The 23,220-nt window shown below is 45.1% G+C and overlaps 1 protein-coding gene across 1 annotated transcript in view; it reads left to right on the top strand.

Moving 5' to 3' along the window:
- LOC121168293 (armadillo-like helical domain-containing protein 4) overlaps positions 1-23,220 on the top strand; it is a 117,128-nt gene that overhangs the window by 32,012 nt on the left and 61,896 nt on the right. The window contains exon 5 of the mRNA XM_040998235.1: positions 53-310. Coding sequence (XP_040854169.1) covers positions 53-310 — 258 coding nt within the window. The remainder of the gene's footprint in view (positions 1-52; positions 311-23,220) is intronic.

Below are 23,220 nucleotides of genomic sequence, written 5' to 3'. Positions count from 1 at the left end.
TCGTTTGCTCACTGTATCAGTTCATGTTTTCCTTTGATTTCTTTTTCCCTAGAGATAGATGAAGAGGAGGATGAAGAAGATGAAGATGAAGAAGATGAAGAAGAAGAAGATGAGGAGGAAGATGAGGATGATAAAGATGCAGACTCCCTGGATGAGAGCTTGGATGGTGACACAGAGCTACCCGTGTTCACTGTCCCCGGCGTCACGTCCCAGGAACCTGGCTTAGAGCAGGACAACATGGGCCCGATGGAGGGAGCCACCTACCAAGTGCCAGATGCCATCGAGTGGAGACAGCAGAATCAAGGGCTGGGTAGGTCATGCCTGGCTCCCTTTCCCTCCTCTTCCCTTTTACAAGATGACATCTGTCTTTTGTTGGTCTTTGTCATGGAGCAGAATGGATTTTCTGCATATAGGTGTTCACTTAGGGAAGAGTTACTGATCATCTCTATGATAAGTTTGTGTCTGTTCTCTTAATAGCCAGGCCCCTGTCTCCAGCTGCCCGTCACAAGCTTGGTTAGTTTGTTTTGGATGGCATTTCACTTTTCCTTCCCAGTTGGAAGGCAATGATGGGCTTCAGGAGGTCTTCCAAACAGGGAGAGCATGTGTGTAACTGGCCCATGGAGTAGGCAGTAGCCATGGACTGGAGGCAGAAAACCAAAGTACTTGACACCTGTCCAAGTAGGATTTGTTCTGTATAGGAGGTCCCTCCCTCACTTCCAGATGGCATTGGGGAAGTCCAGGGCCTTCTCTGTTCATTGTCAGATACAGTCCATTCCTGCAGTCAGAGCAGGCAGACAGCCCCGTACTTTCTTCTGTGCATGGCCCACATTCACAGGTACTGCTGGGAAACTCAGCTTGGCATGCCTCTTCCTGCCCGTGGGGCAACTCCTTGATCTGTCCCTCCCCTGTGTCAGGGGGAGCCCATGTTAAGTACTGAGTACCTGTGGCTTCACTCACTTGGCCTTAGCTGAAGTGACCTCTTCGCCACAGAAAGCCCACCTCTCAAATCCTGCGTTTGTTGTGCTTGGCCTGTTTATATCCTCGTTGTGACAGGTGTTAATTTAATTTTGTTGAGTCAGTACTTCACATGACGGGTTAGGAAGATTGCATTTGTAGCAAGCATGTACACTTTTTGTTGCTATGATTCCTTTATCAGTGCAGTGTAATAACTAGTTGCCTTGCATTTACAGCATCTTAGGTTTTAAAAAAGTAATCTAGAGATGAGTTAAAACAAAGCACATGGAAAAATATCTGTAGGGTCTGTGCAAATTCTACAGTGATTCATATAAGGGACTTGAACATTTGTAGATTTCAATGTCCAGAAATTGGTCCTGAAACCAATTACTGGATAGCTAGAAATGACTGTAACCAGTTTTGGGAGTATTGTACTAAAAATGTGGATATTGGTCTGGGACTTTGCTCTCGATATAATTGGGAGAGTATCGGGCTATAGGTTGGCATAAAGGTTGCAGTTGGGAAGCAGCTGGGTTTTCTGGTGGATAGGCATTTTATACAGAAAGGAGATGAAACAGGATGAGACAGGTTAGAATGTTACTAATGCCAATCGTATTTACTGATTTGTTTTTTTTTTAAACAAATTCAGCACGTACTGGCAATAATATCCTTTGAAAACATCTAATAAAGCTGATCAAAGCTTATAAGCTATGCTATTTTCATACCTTAAAAGAAACACAAAGTACCATATCCTTGTCACAAACACGAAATAACCTGAGCATTGATCTGTGAATAATGTAGGAAATAGTGTCCAAATTACTCCTGTATTACGCAGACAAGTTTGAAATAAAATAAAGAACATCTAATACAAAGAGGGTTAAAATGTAATACAAAGAAAGAGGGTTAAAACTCCTGGGTGGTGCTTTTATTATGTAGAAGTATGCGGTACAATGAAATAGTCTTGTTTCATTGTGAGTGGAGTGACTGAGAGGGTCACACACTGAGAGAGACAGAGAGAGAGAGAGAGAGAGAGAGGATGGGAAAGAGAAAGAGAGAAGGAGGGAGAGAGACAGAGAGAAGGAGGGAGAGAAAGAAAAAGAGAAAATTTCTTTCATTCATAGTTCACTCCCACATTCCCACAACAGCCATGGCTGAAGCCAGGAGCCAGGAGTTCCATCCAGGTCTCCCATGTGGGTGACAGGAACTCAAATGCTTGAGCCATTGTCTGCTACCTCCCAGCCATGTTAGCAGGGAGCTGTGTTGGAAACAGAGAAGGTAGGACTCCAGATGTGAAATGCCTGTATCACAGGTGGCAGCTTAACCACATACCAGCTCTCCCTTTTTAATGTAATCTTTTTTCTTTCATGATAATTTACTGTTTCCAGGTGCCTGTTACCTTTTTCTTCCATTTGTTTTCCCCAGAGAATTTATTTTGTGAAGATGTTTTTTTTAGCATTGTCACTTGCCTGGAAACCAAAGCAAGGGAAAAAAAAATCTTTCAATCTGTTCTTTTCCCCACTGTATTAGACTGAGTGGTTCCTGGATCTAAAATTTTATTTACCAACTAACCTTCTTTGGAGGGGCAGGAGAATATTCTAGTATCACAAAATCAGTAACAATATCTGGTTGAATATCCATGGAACAGTTTCCTAAATACTTGCAGGTTAAGTGAAATAGCAGAAAATCTCCCTCAACTATGATGGATTTTCAGTAGACAGAGAAATGACTCCTTCAGCTATTCATGTCCTACTCTGTGGAACTTGTGTATGTTTGGCTGATGTGAGTAAGTGAAAGAGCTCAGGTTGTGGATGGAAAGCCCCCTGTCATCAATGCCTGTATCACAAAGGATCTTAGAAGAGGGAGGTATAGGGCTAGAGTTCGAGAAGCGGATGTGATGATCGAAGTGGAGGGCCCAGTGGTGGGGCCCTGAGCCAAGGAATTCTGGTAGAGCAGCTGGGAAAGAAAAAATATATGTATATTCTCCATGGGACCTTGAAGGAGCACAACCCTGCCATCCTGGATTTGAGCCGTTGGGAGTCCTTGCTGTCATTTGAGATCAAGAGCGGTACGATAGTGTGTTTGTGGTGTTATAAGCCACTGTCTTCATGCCCAGTGGGTCTGCAGTGACAGGGGAGGCATGCAGATTTCCCGAGGTACTTAATGAGCTGTGTTGGTTTGGAAACAGAGGTGCATGACCACTATTACAGCATGGACATGATGAAATGCAGTGTGATTTCTTCCTTAATGAAGCAGTGGAAATATCCACTTCGAAACCTGTTAAAAAGTCATCTTACTTAATATGATAATACTTTAATTGGACATCTGCTTTCTTCCTCTTTTTGAATGGGTGATTTTATTTGCAGTTGGTCATATCCTTTTTATATAACATGAGTGATATTCCAAGACAAATGCTAAAACCCATGTAAAAATTTTTCAATGGACACATTGAGTTGGGTGGTTGGGATGGATTCAATATGATGCAGACACTGAATAGGTCGTGGTCTCTTCTACTGTGAAGTAACAGAGCAGAGAAAGCCAATGACGTATGAGCAGAGCACCAGCAGTAGGGGCTTCGAATTTTCTGAGCTTCTGCCTTTGTCACTGTCTCATACATTTTGCTGCAACGGGAGAGAGCTCAGTTTCTTGGTCATCCCATGGGAAAGTGTTGGTGTGGAGTGAGGTATGTGGTGTCGGCAGAGAATCGGGATGGAAGATGCATGTGGTGATTGAGGTGGATTGGCTGACCTGAAGTGCTGATGGCACAGAGGGACCCTCTAGTCAAACAGGCAGGTTCAATATACTCTTGGATTGAATAGGTTCATGTTCAGATTTGGGAGTGAGAACCTGTACAGACATTTGATTTTTTTTTTCTGTTTATTAGAGAGGTAGAGAAAAGGTTGGAGTGAGAAAGAAGGTTGATGGTGTCCAAATCCCAAATGTCTACAGAAGCTGGACATGGCATGTATGGGGGCTCACTGCAGCTCTCCCATATGGGTACAGGACCCAAGTGCCTTGAGCCATTATCTGCTGTTGTCTAGAGTGCACACTCATGGGACACTGGTGTCAAGAATGTATCTGGGTCTCAAATGCAGGCACTGATGGGATATGGGGGTTCTGAGTGAGTCTTAATTGCTGTGCCAAATGTCTGTCCCAAGAGAACAGATATTGTGACTCAAACCCATGTCATATCCCATTTCTAAAATCAATCACTCGGCTCTCATTTTTAACATATAAAATCAATAGGACAACAGTCCAATTTCAGTGTTCCAGATACTACCAATGTAATCAATATGGCGATGCTTTCCTTTTTAGTTTCTGTATTTGTTAGTTTGCCTTCAACTGTTGGAAATGGGAACTCTAAAAAATGAATTTATAGAGTAAAAAGATGAATTTTCTCTTGAAACAAGAAGTCCTGCAACAAAGCTCCCCATATCTGCTGACTCTACAGCTCAGGGGGCATCCAGAACCCAGGTGGTTTTTTAGCTTTCTGCACTGTGGGCCTTGACTTTGCTTTCGGACAGGACAGCAGCTACATGGTTGAGATGCTTCATGCAGACAAGACATTGTTGGCCTAGAAGAGCTGGCTGTCATGTCCCCTCTGTACATCTGGGCATGCTGTTACTGCACAGGCGTCAGCAACTGAGGAGGCCCAGGAGTATCAAGGTGGGGACCACATATGTTGTAAATTTTTCCTGTAGCTGAGTTTTGAGTATAGCACTCCAATTGGGGAGTCCCTCAAGTAACCTCGCTTGGGCTGACCTCAGACTTGACACTTGTGTGCACCAGCCAGTGCAGGGTCAGGTTTGGTCAGTCAGCCACACCAGCTAGCGCACGTACTGGTGGATGCAGCTTCCTGATTAGTTCTATCTGCAGTCCCATCTCTTATATGAACCAGTGGGGGCTGTGGCCTAGTTCAGCCCAGCCCATCACTGGACTGGTCCTCATGGACACTGGCACGTGCTGCAGCCTAACAGGGTGACTGCTGAGAACCTCCACCAGGCCTACCCCAGCTCTGGGTTTTGCAAATGCTGACCTGTAACTGTGACCTAGTCCAGTCTGTCTCATATCCCATCTGGCTCTCATGCTCACTCTTGGATGCTGCAGCTCAGCCCAGCCTGCCCTGCCCGCAAATCCAGCCAGTGTGCATGCCTCTGGGTGCTGCCGCCTTGCCCGACTTGATCTGCAACCAGCCCCGACTCTTGTGCTCGTCAGTGGGAGCTGCAGCATAGTAGAACATTGCCTATGGTTTCCCTAACAGGCTCCCTCCAAACACTGAATCTTGCATTTGCCCGGAGTATGATTGTCCAGCCTGACACGACTTACACCTAGTCCTGGCACTTGCCAGCCAATGCTATAGCCTAGCCTGGCAGGCCCCCACTTATTTGGTTCTTGCATATGCTAGCAGTGTGGCAGCCTAGCCTAGCCTGAACTGTCTTGGGACCATCCTGCCTCTAGTTTGAGCTCTTACACACAGCAGTGGAAGCAGTGGCCCAGCAAGGAAATCCCCGAAGTTCTCCTGCCAGGTCTGTGTCCAGTCAAATCTTGCATGTGCCAGCAGGCGCTGTGGCCCAGTCTGAGATGCCCCATCCCCAGTCTTGGCATTTACCAGCAGGTGCTGCTGCCTGGTTCAGCTTGACCTGCCCCCAGTTCCAGCTTTTGTTGGCAGGTGCATTAGCCTAGACCAACCTAGCCCACCTCCAACCCGCATGTGAACTGGCATGTGTTGTGGTCTAACCCAGCCTGGCCTGTGCTCCGTCCTGGCTCTCAGTCATGCCAGTGTGGGCTGGCCCATCTCCAGACCTGGCTTACATATATGCCAATGGATGCTACAGTCTGGCCTTGCCTGGGCTGCCCCCAGCTCCTGCTCTTGTGCTTACCAGTGGGAGCTGCAGTCTAGTAGGAGTGTGCACAGTTCCCCTACCAGTCCTGATCCCAGCCCTGGATCTTTGGCAGGTTGGTACTGTAGTCTAGCTTGATATGACCCAGTCTTAGCTCTTGCCAGCCAGTGCTGCAGTCTAGCCTGGCCAGCCTGCACCCATCTGTTTTTCATGTGCACCAGTGAGTGTGGCAGCCTAACCCAGCTTGGACCATCCCCAGAAGCCACTTCTCCTTTGTCAAACATGCCCTCAGCCACTCCAGCATGTCACCACACCCACCTACCTGGGGAAATCTGTAGCTTCCCCCCTGACCCTCCAGACCTTCCTGCCTATGGGGAGGAGTGGTGTATTCTGGCCTAGCATTCCCTGCCTTTCCTGCATATTTTTAAAAAATTAAAAGAAAATAGAATAGGCAGCTATGCTGACACACTGGTGTAGGCAACGCAGATTTGGCATTAACCAGGCTCAGAGTGCCCGCCAGCTATTGGCTGCTTTTCTGTAAGAAGTGTAACACTTACCTAGGATAAGGCAGCCTAGGCAGTAGCCTAGAGCTGAGGACATCTTTATTTTAAACCCAGGGACATTCAACAAATTTGTAGAAAAATTAAAAGATAGGTGTATTTTGTTGCAAAAAATTTAAATCCGTATACACCAAGGACCTTTAAAAGGGTCATGGACAATGCCTATTATGAAAAAATTACATATGTAATTGTTTTTCGTACCAAAAAAACCTTATTTTTTACCTTTTATTTTCCCACAAAGTTTATAAAATCCCTTCAGTTGTTTTGAGTTTGTAAGTTCTGGTTGAGAACTTGAGGATCTCATCGCTGCCTTTTCTTCTTCAGGAGATTATTTTGGCCGCTTTAGAGCTCGACAGATGTTCTAGACATTCCGAAGCTGTCATCTAAGGTCAGAATAATTATAGCTGTTGTCACTTTTCTCATACTCCTGTGTGCGACACTGTAATGAGCACTTTGATGAAGGAATTGGATATTTTTCTCTGGGAATCTTTCAAACACTTGTTGTGGAGGAGTTTGTGGAAAACACATGCTTGTTTTTTCCATTAGACATGAATTGGGCACCTGATTAATGTCTAGTTAAATGCTGAGGACAGAGTGAGGGTGACATAAGGAGATAAGCCATCAGGGTGCAGAGTGGCCCGTCAGATGTGAGGCCCGTCAGTAGCTGAGCAGTTGTTAGCAAGGGACTGAATCCCCACAATAGTCAGGTCTTGCTCGCCTGTGAGTTATGACTCCTGGGGTGTCGCTCCTGTGTATCACCCTGCAGTTCTGGCACGGTGCCTACCTCCCAGGATTAGAGCCTTCCTTAGACTTACAGCAGAAGGCCTTAGAACAATGCAGATGTGCGAACTGGGTGGAATAACTCATTAAGAGATTATTATCTATTAAGCTGCATGAGAGATTTCTTCATCAGGGTCATTAGCTGGTAATTTAGCGAAATAAAAAGGAAAGGAACATTTAGACAAAGGTGTTTTGGATTGGTGGCGATGAGGACAAGCTGCAGCCCTGGTGTGGTAGGTAGAGCTTACGAAGGGAGAGCTGCAGACTGTGAAAAGGCAACGGCCTTCTCTTCTGGTTCCTTTACAACACATAGCATGTCGCTCGGACTGGGTGCTTAAGTATAAGCTGTGCAGACTGCGGCAGCTTCTCCCAAGATAGTGGGAAGTGTGAGATTTTAAACTAAAGACAAACACACTTGATTCAGGTGCCGTGGTATGAGATGTGTGTGTTCCCACTGGTGTTTTTGCCATTGCTACAGATGCCTGCCCTCACGCTAAATTTCTTTGGAAAGCTGATGAATAATAACTGTCCACAACTATTTGTAAGATGTTTGTATGACAGGTCTCGTGCAGACAAACTGAACCTCCAGAAATTTATTAATTCTAAGGGTCATAGACAGATCTCAAATCATGAATGCAGACACCATTCGCTCTGCGCATGTCAAATAAGGAATGCTGTAACTTTCCTTCCCCTTAAGTTTTCTTTTGATAAAATCAACATGAAGTCGATTTGAAGCCTCTGGCATGGAGGAGGGAAAAGCTTAAGAGTCAGGTGCGTGGCACTGCTGTGCAGTGGCAGCTACAGCTCCCAGTGGCACAGTCTGCTGTGTCAGGGTCAGCATACTCAGCTCTCTGGCGCAGGAGTGAAGCCTGCCTGGGCAGGTTGCTAGGCCAAGGAAGGGAAGTTAGGCTTGTTGAAATAGCAGCCTTGAGCCCAGCGGGGTCTCTGCATTTGGAGGGTTCACAGTCGCAGTATTACAGTCCCAAGAGAGCTGGTAGGCTGACCTTAAGAAGCCAAAGCTCGTTTTGAAATTACAGCGCAATGTGAAAATACAAGGTGAGTTTGAAAACTTCATGGTCGTGGAATTAAAAATGAGTTTTTCTCTTTTTTATCATTCTGTCTTTCAAATAAAAAGATAATACTACAGTAGGGGTCATTGTGGAGCAGTGGGTTGAACAGCTGCTTGGGATACCCCTTTCCATACCAGAGTGGTGGGATTGAGGCCTGCCTCTTCTTCTGATCCACCTACCTGCTGCTTTGCCAGGGAGGCAGCAGGGATGGCCCAAGTACCAGGGCTCCTGACACCAACCTGGGAGACACCTGGGGGAGTTTCTGGGTCCTGGCTTCAGCCTATCCCAACTCCAGCTCCATCTCTTGTGGGCAGAGATCTCTTTCTGTCTCTCCCTCTCACCCATTCCCTTTCAAATCAATTTAAAAAAACCTACAAAAATATGAGTTAACTTTGGTGCAAAATTGTTTGAAATCCATGAATAAATTGTTCTTAATATATATTTCCTACATATTATTTAAAAATTATTTTACAGCAAAAAAGTCTAAACTCATGAATTGACTCAACGTTTTCAAGGTCTGATTGCGTAGAACAGAATCTTTCAAACTTAATTTTTGCAAAACATTCTGAAATATTAGGTCCTATTTCAGACAACCTACCTTTGGTCTACGCTTTAAAGCGTGTGACTAAAGTAGTCACGAAGGCATGCTAATGTCAGCTCTCTACTGACGGGCTTCACAGATGTTAAGCGTTGTGGGTAAATACTGAGGAGGGAATCAGAGACAGTTAAAGCTCGGGGAGTTGTATCTGCTGTGTGATATTTAAGCTCAGTATCAGCTTTATGCGTAGTGGAAAGCCTTTGGGATCTGATCAGGTGCCATTTCCCCCACCAATCCAGGGAGCTACCCAGCGTCCCCTAGCCCCAGCCATGTTGTCCTCAGGACAGGTGCAGTCAGCGTCCCTGCTCTTCCAGCTGTGCTGAACAGTTTCAAGCTCAGGATGGCTACCACAGCCCAGAGAGAACCAAGTCAGCAGGATGGAGTCAGATGAGAACGAGATGACTGCCTCCTCAATGTGCGGTTGCTCAGTCACACAGTACCCCAAGAGTTAATTAGGCGGCTTTGTCCAGATACGAACCTTGGTCATTCTAGCGTCGTTTCAGCGGTGCGAGACATTACGCCTGTATTGTCTGCCATGATTCCGTTGTTTCTTCAGCCTAGAGAGTTGAGTTGTTATGTTTCATCTCACTGCAGTAAAATTATCATTATGATTTAGTGTTTTATTTTTTTTTAAGATTTATTTTTATTATTTTTTTATTGGAAAGGCGGATATACAGAGAGGAGAGACAGAGAGAAAGATCTTCCATCCGATGATTCACTCCCCAAGTGAGCTGCAACGGCCGATACTATGCCGATCTGAAGCCAGGAGCTCTTCTGGGTCTCCCACGCGGGTGCAGGGTCCCAAAGCCTTGGGCCGTCCTCGACTGCCTTTCCCCGGGCCACAAGCAGGGAGCTGGAAGGGAAGTGGGGCTGCCGGGATAGAACCGGTGCCCCCGTATGGGATCCCAGGCATGCAAGGCGAGGACCTTAGCCACTGCGCCACCGCACCGGGCCCATAATTTAGTGTTTTAAATGCTTCAGAGGGTCTTGGTTTGAAAATGTTCTCATTTTTTGAATGCCCTGTCTGAGGTCTTAGACGTTGGTTCTTTTTCCCTCACTAAAGCTGAGCTTATTTATTTGAAAGGCAAAGTTTTAGAACATGGAGAGATCTTCCATCTATTGGTTCACCTCCCAAATGGCCTCAAAAACCGGGGCTAGCTGAAGTCAGGAGCCAGAAACTCAGTCTGGGTCTCCTGAGTGAGTTCAGGGGCCCAAGGACTTGGGTCATCTTCTGCTGCTTTCCCAGGTGCATTACAGGAGTTGGGACTCAACCTGGGACTCGAACCTGTGCTCATATGGGATGCTGGCCTTACGGAAGGTGCACAAAAAATAAATTTGAACTTGTTGATTAGGAAGATCTTTCTGGAAACCTAAAATCTCAGCTCCCAAATATGTATCTTGATTTTATTATTTTTTTAAATAATGTGAATGAGATAATGGAGTAAGCTTCCCAGGTGCTAAAGTCCTCTCTGTGTTTTCCTAATTCAGTTATATGGAATTAGGAAAAAAAAAAGTCATATTTCTCTCATTCAGAATGCCATCTCTTAAGTGAAAATTCAGCAATCACTTTGCCTTTGGAGAGATGAAAAAGGAGTCTTGGGCCTGAGCCAAAGAATAATCTCTTCATCAGCCGCAGTTGATAAAAACATTAATATGGCACATTGTGCTTGAGAAGACTAATGTGAAACAATTTCTTTGTAATCAGAGTGCACTTGTGGGCTCAGTTGGGAAATTATTAAAACTTATGAAAACATCTAGTAAGACTCTGGTGGGAATTAAGTAAGTAGAAATGCTAGAAGAACTGGGGAGACTTCCAGTAAGGGAGAAATTATTATTCTCCTCAAAAATATGAAGGAAATAACAAAGATGACATTGGAGAGCTTCCAATTGTATTAAAGGAAAATTGAGAAAATGTCTTTGTTTCTTGGTTTGAGATGACATGATGTAAATGAAATTCCTTAATGAGATGTTATTGATCTTCTCTAGTAAGATCCTGAATATTTGGAGTTTACCAAATTGTATTTATTTTTTTGGATCTGGATCAGAGAAAGAATGCGCTGGGCTCTGCAGCTCAGCAAGCGGAGCCATTAGGTAACCGTTCGCTGTCTGCAGTTGGGGCCGTTAGAAATAAAACCCCCCAAGCTCAGCCAGCCAGAACTGGTTCGTTTCATTTCAGGCTTTGAAGGTAAATGATGATTGCATTTTACTTTTTCTGACTGAGAACCTTTCTGCTTTTCTGATGTTCAAAGAGGTGTTTCCACAGCATCTGGCACAAAATATAGAACTATGGTCAACGATGGGTTCCATGAAGCCTGGGTGTGGATAAAGTGACATCTGGTGAACCCCTGGGGGCAGAGCACCGCACCCCAAGCCTGGTTCAGCTGTAGGATTCTGGGCTGGGCAGCGATTATTTCCAGATAACTCATGGGCACCCAGGCATTGCCTTTTTTTTTTTTAAGATTTATTTGTTTTTATTGGTAAGTCAGATAAACAGAGAAGAGACAGAGAGGAAGATTTATCCGCTGATTCACTCCCCAAGTGGCCGCAACAGCTGGAGCTGCACCAATCTGAAGTCAGGGGCCAGGAGTTCTTCTGGGTCTCCCACGTGGGTGCAGAGTCCCAAGGCTTTGGGCCATCCTTGACTGCTTTTCCAGGTCCCAAGAAGGGAGCTGGATGGGAAGAGGGGCTGCTGGGCTTAGATTTGGTGCACATATAGGATTTTGGTGCGTGCAAGGCTAGGATTCTAGCTGCTAGGCTACTGTGCTGGACCCTAGGTGTTGCCTTTTTTCTTTTCTTTCCTTCCTTCTTTCCCTCGTGAGATAGATAGATAGATAGAATCTTCCTTTTTCTGGTTCACTCACTCCTTAAATAGCAACAACTGGCAGAGCTGAGCTGATCCCAAGCCAGGAGGCAGGTGCTTCTCCTGAGTCCCCCACGTGAGTACAGAGGCCCAAGAATTTGAGCCATTCTCCACTGCTTTTCCCAGGCCATAAGCAGGGAGCCTTATCTGAGGTAAAGCAGCAGGGACACGAACCAGTATGGGATGCTGGCCCACAGGCTGAAGCTTAGCCTACTATGCCCATAGCTGACTTGCTCTTCCTGGGGAGGGGGTCAGGAGGTGGCCCTCTCCCCCAGTTTCCTTGGTCTTGGCTCTCAGACAACCCTCCCCCTTGCAGTTATTTTTTTAACCCTCCAGCTCCCCTCTGTCTCAGCTTCTACATCCACTTATTTTTTAAAAAATTTTTTATTATTTTTATTGGAAAGGCGGATATACAGAGAGGAGAGACAGAGAGGAAGATCTTCCGTCCGATGATTCACTCCCCAAATGAGCGCAACGGCCGATGCTATGCCGATCCGAAGCCAGGAGCCTCTTCCGGGTCTCTCACGCAGGTGCAGGGTCCCAAAGCTTTGGGCTGTCCTCGACTGCTTTCCCGGGCCACAGGCAGGGAGCTGGAACGGAAGTGGGGCTGCTGGGATTAGAACCGGTACCCATATGGGATCCCGGGCGTGCAAGGCGAGGACTTTAACCACTGTGCCACCGCGCCGGGCTCCTGCATCCACTTCTACTCCCCAAAGCTTTGCTCCCCTTTTCTTTCTTTTATAAAAATTTGTTGTTGCCTCCCAGGGTCTGCATTAGACAGACCATGGTGAATTGAGAGCTGGAGCTGGGAATGGAACCCAGACATCCCCATGTGGAGTGTGGGGGCCTTGATTGCAAAACCATTCACCCCAGAGTGCCCGCTTACATGAAAAATAAGTGAGTTTTATAAAGTGGCATAAAGATGTTGCTTTATACTATTTTAAGTTTCCTCAATTTTTTCTTTCTCACTTTTTAGTCTGTAGTCACATTTTTTTCTAGGGCAAATTCTGAAAGAGTAGGGATTTCACAGAGCCAGTGCAGACATAAGGGTGTTATTCTGAAGGAGTGCCACTAAGGGTTCTTTTCCTCTAGTGAGGCAAGTATGTGATGCTGGTGCTCTTTCCCCATTCAGCAAAGCCCCAGGAGGGCACTGGAGCCAGGAGTTTCTGTTGAAGGCTCAGCTCCTAATCTGCCTTGGGATGTGTTAATGGAACACACACTGAAGCATCTGCTTCTTGGAATGCTGATAATTCAGGACGGTTGACATCTAAGCCCCTGAGGTCTTGTCTCGGGTACCACCTTGCTGTCAGCTCAGTAAGAAGATGGCTCTTCCTCAAACTCAGCAGTAGGTGTCGCTGCAGTCAACCAAAACCCTGGGACCCCTCCAGCCAAACCAATTCTGTTAGGGGAAACAGCCAGGAAGCACCAGTAATCCATGTTAACTGAACATCTAGATCCAGCCATACCTCAGACTCAAATCCCTCTCCATCTATTATTGTTGATCTAAAAGAAGTAGGTGTTTAACAGGGGACACGTCTCTTCAGAAAGCATTAGGTATTTGTGTTTCTACATTTCGTCCTCATCCATTCACTTACTATGCACTCATGATGTGGCAGGCCGTTGTCAGCATTCAGGCTTATCGGGATGAACAGTGGAAAAAATCTGGCTTTTAGGAGCTTATTGCTCTCCGAAAAGCAGGTAGTAATAGTAATAGTAATAATAATAAAAAATAAAAGATTGTAACTTTAGGCAATGATTGGGCTGACATAGAAGGTGACAGGTTGTGGTGTGGGTGATCACTAGGATGGAACGGTGTTTAGGGATGTGCCTGTATCATGTCAGGGCACCAGCTGGGAAGGTGGTGTCTGGACCCCTTCACTTCATGCAAGAGTCTTTTTGTGGCTTATATCCTTTGTCATGGGCACTATTTGAAACACATGAAGAATACCTTCCTGATTTTACTGAATTTTAAATATTCAGAAAATTAACCATACTTATAGATTACTGTCACCATCTCTCTCTTTTTCTGGACACTAAAGGCCACCCCATGCTCTTGATGTGTCATAGATTGTGGCAAAGATTTTGGTGATTTTATTAGCGTATGACATGGAAGATAGCGTGGGATGTGGGAGCAATCCATCTTTCCCGGCTTCCACCTGCACTGCTCCCTGCCATGTTGGGGGATTTAACAAGGCCTTCAGGTTCCATCAGGGAGCTGAAGTTAGTCCAGAATACTCTAGCAGCTGATTTGGCAGCATTTAGAAGCGACCCGGGTGGCAGGAGAGTGCTGGCCGTTGCATTAGAACTTGGACTCTTTAAGCACATCACAAAACAGTATTGATAAAAGCCGTGGAGCTCTTTTGTTCAGCATTTTCTGTATCTCCAGTGAGCCATCAATTACATTTCGAAATTTTAAACTCAATTTATTTAGAGTCCCAAATATCGATTTTTTGGATGAGTCAAATTGAGTGAATAAATCTGAATGCCTCCTCACTAGGATAAGACTCAAAAGTTTGTGTTACAAAGACAGCAAATGTGTTCTGATAAATTGGTCCCAACTTCTCTCACCTGTTTTTCAGTCAACATGGCAAAAATTTCTTAATAGGGTTATTATCACTCTTTCTATTTTTAGTTTAATACTTGGTTCTGCCCTCAAACTGTTTATCTAATTCTTTAAAAAAAAAATAAAACCCACTATTTGTCAGATTGTGAAAACCATGGCCTCAAGGCTAGTATGACTTTATTGATTTTTTCCCAGCTATTTTTCTTGAAACAAAAAAAGTAAATGTTCACATGTACCAGGTAACAAAATAAATTATGAAGAGGTAGACAGTAGCCAGGACAGGGAGTGGTTGAAAAGTGGCACTCAAGGATTCCCTTGATTTATGTGCCTGTCTTCTCTTCTGTTGGCGTGCACCAGAGGGTGGGATGTTGGTGCTGTTCTCCTTGTGAAAGGGGACATGGTAATTCTGTGGAGGAGCCCTGGGGAGACGTGCAGTGCTTTGGCTTTGCGGCTAGGGTGTGGTCTAGGTAACTTCATGACCCTGGGCCTTTAGTGCTGTCCGCTGTCCGTAAAGCAGTCTTGGAGTGATATGACGGCCATATGCAGTTTTGGTGTCTACTCTCCTCCAGTGTACCTGGACCATCTTCCTTCCTGAGTCTCAGGAAGAGGGGGCCATCTCCTATTCAAGTCTTCTCCTCCCCCTTGTGATTCCATTCTATCAGCTTCTCCCCCAGGTTTGAGCTGAGAAGGGCCCCAAACCCCATGGGAACAAGCACTCACTGAGTTGGAACTCAATGTCATCTCAAGTTCTTGCTTTCTCTTGCCTCCCACATCTGGGTGCCAATGAGGTGCCACTCATTGTCTCCTAAGTGACTGGCAGATTCATCCTTCTTTGCCAGCTTGTGGCCCTAAGTCAATATCACGTCTTCTCCTGGCCATCTCAGGGGCCTCTCTTCCCACCCTTCTGTGCGCAGTCTCTTCCTCTGCTAGTCTACACTGCCAGCTAAAGCATCATTCTAAAGCACAGCTCTGGTGTCTCCTGAGCACTAAACACATGAAGAGAAGGTGTTACGTCAGGATTTTTATGTGACAGTCAGCTTGAATAAGAACATACTTGTGTGTGGAACTCTTCACTGGCCACCTTATTTACCTGTAGGAGAAAATTTGCTTTGTGTGTCTTTTTGAAACTCTGCTGATTTGGGCCTTCTAGCTACTTTCTTGTAACCTTACCCTCTGCCACCTGTTCTGATACCGTTCTGTACTTCACGTCCCTGTCACACTAACTCTTCTCAGTCTGAGTATGAAAGAAATGTTCCCTCATGTTGCTAATCCAGATCTCTGGGTCAGGAATTCCCTCTCTTGTTTGTCCCTTGTCTTTTTGTAGATTGCCCTTCTGGAATCTCTGTCTGATGCAAACGTCATCCTACTAGGGAGAATCCTCCCCAGTTGAGTCCGTCCTTGTTTACACTCCTACAGACTTTTGTCCATAGTGCTATATATATTTTTTTTTTAAAAGATTTATTTTCAAGTCAGATATACAGAGAGGAGGAGAGACAGAGAGGAAGATCTTCTGTCCGATGCTTCACTCTCCTTGTGACCACAACAGCTGGTGCTGTGCTGATCTGGAGCCAGGAGCCACGAACTTCTTCAAGGTCTCCAATGCGGATGCAGGGTCCCAAGGCCTTGGCCCGTCCTCGACTGCTTTTCTAGGCCACAAGCAGGGAGCTGGATAGGAAGTAGAGCTACCGGGATTAGAACTGGCGTCCATATGGGATCCTGGCGTTTTCAAGGTGAAGATGTTAGCCACCAGGCCACTGCGTTGGTCCCCCATAGTGCTATATTCTATTTGTGACTTGACTTACGAGATTGAGAATTACAAGACTGAGAAATGCCTTGTTCATCCTGATGTACCCTATGATAAATGACAGTGTGTAATACATCTCTGGACTTTTGCTTGAGGTTGTTGTCTGACATACATAAGTGAGTGGGTGCTGTGTATGTACTACAGTACTTACCAAAAAAAGTGGAACTGCAAGCTAAATTTTTGAAATCTATGCATAGTTTTTTTCATAATACACATTTTCTGTGATCTCCTTGAAGACCCGTGCAATGTAGATGGAAGTGGTCATTGCAGTGTTTTTCATCTCATTGGAAATCTGAGTTATTCTGGAAAGAAGAAATTTGGAAGTTCCAACTGGCTTGCTTGTTTTTCAGGTAAATCTTTGACATCTTCAGGTCCGTCTCGACCTGATGGCCAGGGGGTCTTGGACAGGGTTGCTCAAGGTCTGTTTCAGCTGTAAGGGTTGGTAACTTTATTTTGGTTATTTTACCTCACATTCAAAGGATGGATCTGTTTCCTTGTGATATCTTTGCTTACTAGCTGAGGAACAAGAGTGGTTGGTTAACATGACTTATCTCCTTTCCCAATTCTCTGCACTGTCCTTCTGTGTTTCTCAGATAAATCAGGAGGCCCTTTCTGACATGAGCGGATTGTCGGGCATCATGAAGGCTAGCAGATGGTGCTGTTTAATCATGGTGAGCATGGTGATATCCTGTTCTGAGAACAGCATGCTATTATCCTCGACTGTAACAAACCTCAAGTGTGGGCACTTTAGTCAGTGAGTAGCACTTGGTACGTCAGCCTTCATGTGGAAGTGTTAATGCTGAAACATCAGCCACTAATGCTTTTGTGGGGAGTGGGGTGCTGAGGAATGATAATCCCCTCTGTCATTGCCATATGGGGAAAGTTGTAATCAATATGCAGACATAGTAAGATATTTTCAGGGACGTGGATGATCAAAAGAGCTAATGGCTTCTGCAAGATCTCTTTCAGTATCTGCTAGACTCATATTCTTGTGTCTTCTCAGTCCCCTAACACCTACCCCTTATCATCCTGATAGGAAACATCATTCAGGCCACTTAAACGGTGTTTCAGTGACACACCAACCATTAGGAATCAGAAGGAGTCAGCATTTTCCAAAGAGAAATGTGACACTCTCGTTTCCCTCATTGAAGTGAAATTTCGGCTTCTCTTGGGCGTTCTTACCTTACACGAGTTTATAAGGTGATTGCTTTTACAGATGGTGACTCACCATCTTCTAAAAGCACCTGCTTAGTTGGTTGAAAGAAGTACAGCAGGGGTTAGTGTTAGTTGATTTTCCCCATTTTTGTGTTTATTCTGCCTAAGAAACAGTATACGTTCAAGAAAGCAAGGAAGCAAGACAAAATTGTGTGAAATATATTGATTTGGCATTGTGCCCAGGCACAGCTGGGTAGGCCTTTGCTCTGTCTGCCATCAGAAAGAGCCCTTATTTAGAGCAGAGCACAGAATCACTCAAAGGCCTGAGAAAGGCAGAGCGATGTGGCTCCCCGTTGCTGTGTGTTCCCGTTCTGGCTTTGCCGACTCTCCTTTCCTGGGTCCTCAGAAGTCCTTCTGACTTGGTCTTCCTTCCCTTTTCCTCTTTTACCACCTCATCTTGCTGTTCTAGTGAGCCAGCCACCATGTCCTGTTCTGCATATCTGAGTTTAGCAGGTGCTTCTCCTCCTCCCCACTGCACAGGGATAGGGTGTTTATTTCTAGTTGCCTCACCGGAGCCTGTAACCATGCCTGGCTTGTGGCAGGCCCTCCTGAAATATTTGTCGAATAAAAGAAGGAAGCTTTCCGAGTGAAGCATCTGCTTGAGCAAACAAACCTCTACTGTTGTGGTCACCTCTCACAGTGTAATGCTGATGCTTGAGGAGGGAAGACCTTCTTCCTACCAGGGAAAGATTGCTGAGAGCAGAGGAAGCCCCATCCTGCCACTTTCAGGGAGTATTTAAAGATGGGGAAACCCACCTACAATCCCTCTACTCACCGTAGTCAGGTGGTCTATTATCTTCCAGTCCTTTTTCTAGTCATTTCGCCCAACTTGACATTGCATTATTTCCATTTTTTTTTGTGGGAGCATTTCAGGTTACACTGGAGATTAGGATAGTAAAGGAATCTTCTTGTTTAGTTTATTTGTGACAGTATTTTCCTTTGATTCTATACAAATGACTTTTACATTTTGACATTTCTAGAATCATGAAAATCGTACATAAAATAGTGTCTTGCAGTCAGTGTGTAATGTGCACATCGGTGATACGTTGCACTATCAGTGACCTCTGACCTCTTAGGTCCTCGAGATTCTGTAATCGGAAGCAGTATGTAGTATCGTTGCTTTTGATTTCTCCTTATGGAAAAGTGACCATATCATTCTTCCTTTGTGCATTAAAAAATATTCTTAGTTCTTCAGAGTCTTCATGGATTCTAGGACTCTGTTAACTTTTCTGAAATATTAAAACTTTGTAGATTGAGGTAAATCTTATGTGACATAAAGCTAGCAATGAATTATTTTAAGGTGCAAAATCTATGACATTTGATACATTCACAATATTTTGCAACAATCACCTCTCTCTAGTTCATCATGCTACAAGGAAACGTTGTCGTCAGTCACACCTTGCCCAGCCCTGGCAATCGCTAGATGTTTGGTGCTGCGATGGGTTTGCCTGCTCTGGTTCCCTGCTGCCCTCAAAGGGAACTTTGAAGAGCAAGGTTGGCTTTCTCCATTGTCACGTGGAGGTAGAGCTGAAACAATATCCACAGGTTCATAGTCGCTGAGACAACGATACCAGAATTGTCTCCTACACGAGCATGCCGTGGACATGGTAGAGTTGTCTGGAGAGTTCATAAAATTAGTGATCATTTTATGTGGAATCATTGATTGTGCAAGACTCTCAACAAGGGTTGAAAAGCTTCTGGAGATGAAATACTGTTAAGAGCAAGGCATAGCAGTGGATTCTGTAGAGATTCATCGTGCTTGGAGTGGCGAGATTGGCAGCAATTCAGAACTGTTGAACTATTAAAACCACTTGAGTAGTGCCCTCAGAGCATGCCCCATGTCAGGGATCCTGGGATGGGTGGGAGGCTGGAGTGGGGTTCTCCCTTAATCTTCCCCCTTACCCCAGATGCAGAAAGAGAGAGAGAGAGAGAGACAGAGACACACACAGAGAGAGAGAGAGAGACAGAGAGAATGTAGAAACAGTGGTCTTACCCACTTTCCTGTAGTCCTTGACCCTTTGTGCCCTAATCAACTATGTAAAGGTAATCAAACAAACAAACAAAAAACAAGGCATAGCATGCCAAGGTCCCCCACTTTGCAGGACCTGCATTGTTATGGCAAAGGATACCAAAAGAAGGTCCTGAGCCCACAACCTTGCATTGGAAGTTAAAGAAGGAATGTGTCTAGTGTTCAGAGATGCCAGCCAGCCAGCTAAGTGGGCTAGATAAGGAGGCTAGGCTGTAGTGTCCACACAGGCCCTCAACTGCTCATGGCAGCTGCTCAGAAGACCATGGGAGTGAGCTGCCTTCCCTAGATGGAAAGGTGCTGGTTGTTCCTGTCGACTTGAAGCCAGCTCTTCTGTGCTAGCAGCTGTTCAGAGGCACCAGAGCCCCAGTCATCTAGAGGGGGCTGCTGGGGCAGGACTTTCCTGGCTTGGGACTTCACATTGATGAGATGAAAGAAAACAGCCTCATAATTAGTGGTGAGCACGTGCAGTAGCACGTGAGCAGCTGCTGTGTGGTACCAGAGCCTTTGTGGCTGTTTCTGGCTCCTTACCTTTTCCTGGGCCAATGTCAGGACTTGAAGGGACTTGTGATTGAGAACATCAAGCATTTACAGGGGCTGTGGAGCCTTCAGCAGCAGTCTGTATTCCTCAGTCTGTGCTCTCTGTAGTGTCTTTGAGATCCTACTGGACTCCCCCTGTCTCTGACACCTACCCTTGACTCCATTGTGTGTTTTTATTTCGCAGACTTGTGGATGCCAGGTCAGCCTCCAGTCCCGCTCTTCCCATGGACCTGGTTGCCACCCTGAAGGGCATTTCAAATACCTAGGAGGACCTTGGGACCTGATTGGGGACACAGACTAGCTGTGCTGACCTCAGCATCTCTCTTGGAGCAGTCACACGACTGGTTGTGGCCCTCTCCTTTCATCCAGAAGGTCCATAGTAAAGTATCAGTTTTAGGCCAGGGTGATAGCATTGTCAGTGCCAACTCGAGCGTCTTTAAGACATAGAAAAGATCACTGCCATTAGTGGGCCACAGATGTGCCATTTCTATACCAGGAAGTCCTCTTTGCAGAGAAGTCTTCATCATTCACTGAATGAGAGATAGAAGGGAAGAAGTGATGGGAAATGGAAGGTTGGTACAGGGGTACCCTTGTGTGGTAGCCTGGTGAATTTGCCTCCTTGATGTGGGAAAGGCCTTTCAGGGAAGTAGAGGGACTATGGGATTTTCTGCACGTTTCTGGTCTCCCACATGAGGGCAGATGCCCAAGAATTCCATCTTCCTCTTTGCAGTGCATCAGCAGGAGCTGCATGTGAGACTCCGCCGGTCCTGGGGGATGCCAGCACTGAAGGTGTGCTTAGCCTGCTGCATCAGGATGCTGGCCCACAAGAGTACATGGCTGGCGAGCAGGATATTGTTCTTGTGAAATGTTTTTGGTCTCAAATGGCATTACCCTGTTTGATCAACAGTATCATTTGTCTCATTTTGCTCTTATTTACTCTTGAATATTTCAGAAAGGTAATGACATCCAGTACAATATCATATAAATGACAGGCAGTAAAAGTAATTTTGTAAATTTTATGAATTCAAAGGAAGGATTGTTTGAGATACTTTGATGGCAATTGTAGGCAATAATAGTTTTTTTTTTTTTTTTTTAAATCTTAAGCTTTAGCATTACTGTTGGAATAAATGATGGTGTTTGATTTGCTGGCTCAATAGAACAACATTCATTTGTTAGAAGTAGCCGTGCTTTTTTTTTTTTTTTTTTTAAGACTTATATTCATCTTTATTGGAAAGTTAGTTTTACAGAGAGAAGGAGAGACAGAAAGATCTTCCTTCTGCTGGCTTACCACCCACAACAGCTGGAGCTGACCTGATCTGAAGCCAGGAGCCAGGAGCTCTTTTGGGTCTCTCACATGGGTGCAGGGTCCCAAGGCTTTGGGCCAAGCTCTACTGCTTTCCCAGGCCACAAGCAGGAAGCTGGATGGAAAATGGGGGACTCGAGCTGGCGCCCCTGTGGGATCCTGGTGCATGCAAGGCGAGGACTACAACCACTAAGCTACCTAGATGTGTGTTTTAAGAGTAGTTTTGGTGCTTAAGAATGTTGTCTTTTGCTGGAACTGTATCATCTTTACTTAGTAAATAAAGTAGTTATGAATTTTTAAGAAGCTGTCTATTTGAAAGATATAGTGATGGGGGTGAGGAGGGCAGAGTAAGAAACACGTGCACGCATGCACAGAGAGAGCTTCTCTCCATTGGTTCACTCCTCAAATGGCCACCACAGCCAGTTCTGGGCTAGGCTGAAGCTAGGCGCTGAGAGCTCCAACGTGGTCTCCCATGTGAGTAACAGGGATTCAAATATGTGGTCTGTCGTCTGCTGCCTTCTCGGAAGCACTACTACGAAGCTGGATTGGAAGCATGAAATCCAGCACTTGAGTTGGCATTCATATGGGATGCCATTATCTCAAGTGGTGACAGTATGCTGTACCACAACACTAGCCCAATGATTATGAATTAAAATAACAGAGACAAGGAGGGTCAAGGGTGTCTCATGACATTAGGAACATTCAAACAGCTATTGACCAAGTGCTCATCTTTTGTTCGTGTTTCTGTTTAGAGTTATAACTAAATTTCCACTCATATAATGATGCTATGCTAAGCTAATCAGGAATGAGTCAGTAAGGAGTGGATTTTTTTTTTTAAGATTCGTTCTATTTGTTTGAAAGGTAGAGTTGGGGGTGGGGCACATTTCCATCCTCTTTGTTCACTCTCCAAGTGGCTGCAGTGGCTGGTGTAGGCAAGGCCAAAGCTAGAAGTCAGGAGACTGGAGCTGCTTCCTGTGTTTCCACATCATAGGGAGCTGTGTTGGAAGTGGAATAGCTGAGATTCAAACCAGCATCCACAGATGATGCTGGCATTGGAGGTGGGAGCTCCACTCACAATGCTACATTGTCAGCCTTGGAAGAAATGCTTTGGAAGGAGTTGATGGACATATGCATATTGTCAGTGGCAAATGTGATTAGTCTAGTACTGGGAATGCTTAAACTAAAGTTGTACTTGTGTTTTTCATGTTGTATCAGCCTATTGTTGACAGTGAACACTTCTAATTCTTGGCTCAAGGTGGGGGATACAAAATATATCATGGAAAATAGGAAAAATACTTTAAAAAAGGCTGTGTATATTGTTTACAGCAGCCATTTATTTCCAGTTTGTCTTCTCTTTTCCCATCTGGCTGTTTCTAGGCTGCCTTCCGGTGTGACTACCTATATTTGCTATAAGCAGAGAGGTTGCAAGCCATGTTTCTAATTGACCAAGGGAAATATCAGGAAAAATTCAGGCCACGTTCCAGTCTGGTAGGAAGCTCTTGTTTGTTAGTTTTAGTGTTTACACAACTGTGTGCCACTGTCAGTCTGTGTGATTGAAAGTTAACTGTGCAGCTTGATGTGGGCATCGGTGTTGCTTTCTTATTGATTAGGGCAGACATGAGCTGGGAAGCTGTGATGGATGACAGTACCAGGATGTTCCTGGCAAAGGCTGGGAGGCTGTGTCCTTCTCTGACTCATTAAATCAAAGCAGAATATCAAAAATGATAGGCCAGACCTGGCAAGTGTTTCTTGGGATGCAGATAATCAAATTTTCTACTTATTTGGAAAGAACTATGGCCTTCCTACTGATCCTTGAAGATATATTATTTTAATAGGGCTTATGAATAATCTTTCCAATCTTTATCTTTAACCCCTTTCCCCACAGGACCCCTAGCCCAGAACCCAGGGGTGCAGTTATGGGTTGAACTGTGCCCCCTTTAACCCAGGAAGATAGGGAGAGGCCCTGCCCCTCAGTAAATATGAACTTGACCCTTTTTTTTTTTTTAAGAAATAGAGTCTCTGCAGATGTAGTCAACTTAACCATGAGCTCATTAGGATGGGCCCTATTCCTATGTGCCTGGTGTCCCCATGAGAACAGGGAGGTTTGGA

Source organism: Ochotona curzoniae, unplaced genomic scaffold (genome assembly GCF_017591425.1).
Source record: "Ochotona curzoniae isolate NIBS_2020 unplaced genomic scaffold, NIBS_Ocur_1.0 patch98, whole genome shotgun sequence".
In the NCBI taxonomy this organism is placed as follows: domain Eukaryota; kingdom Metazoa; phylum Chordata; class Mammalia; order Lagomorpha; family Ochotonidae; genus Ochotona; species Ochotona curzoniae.
The sequence above is the reverse complement of the archived record's forward strand: the minus strand, read 5'-3'. Positions and strand labels throughout refer to the sequence as shown.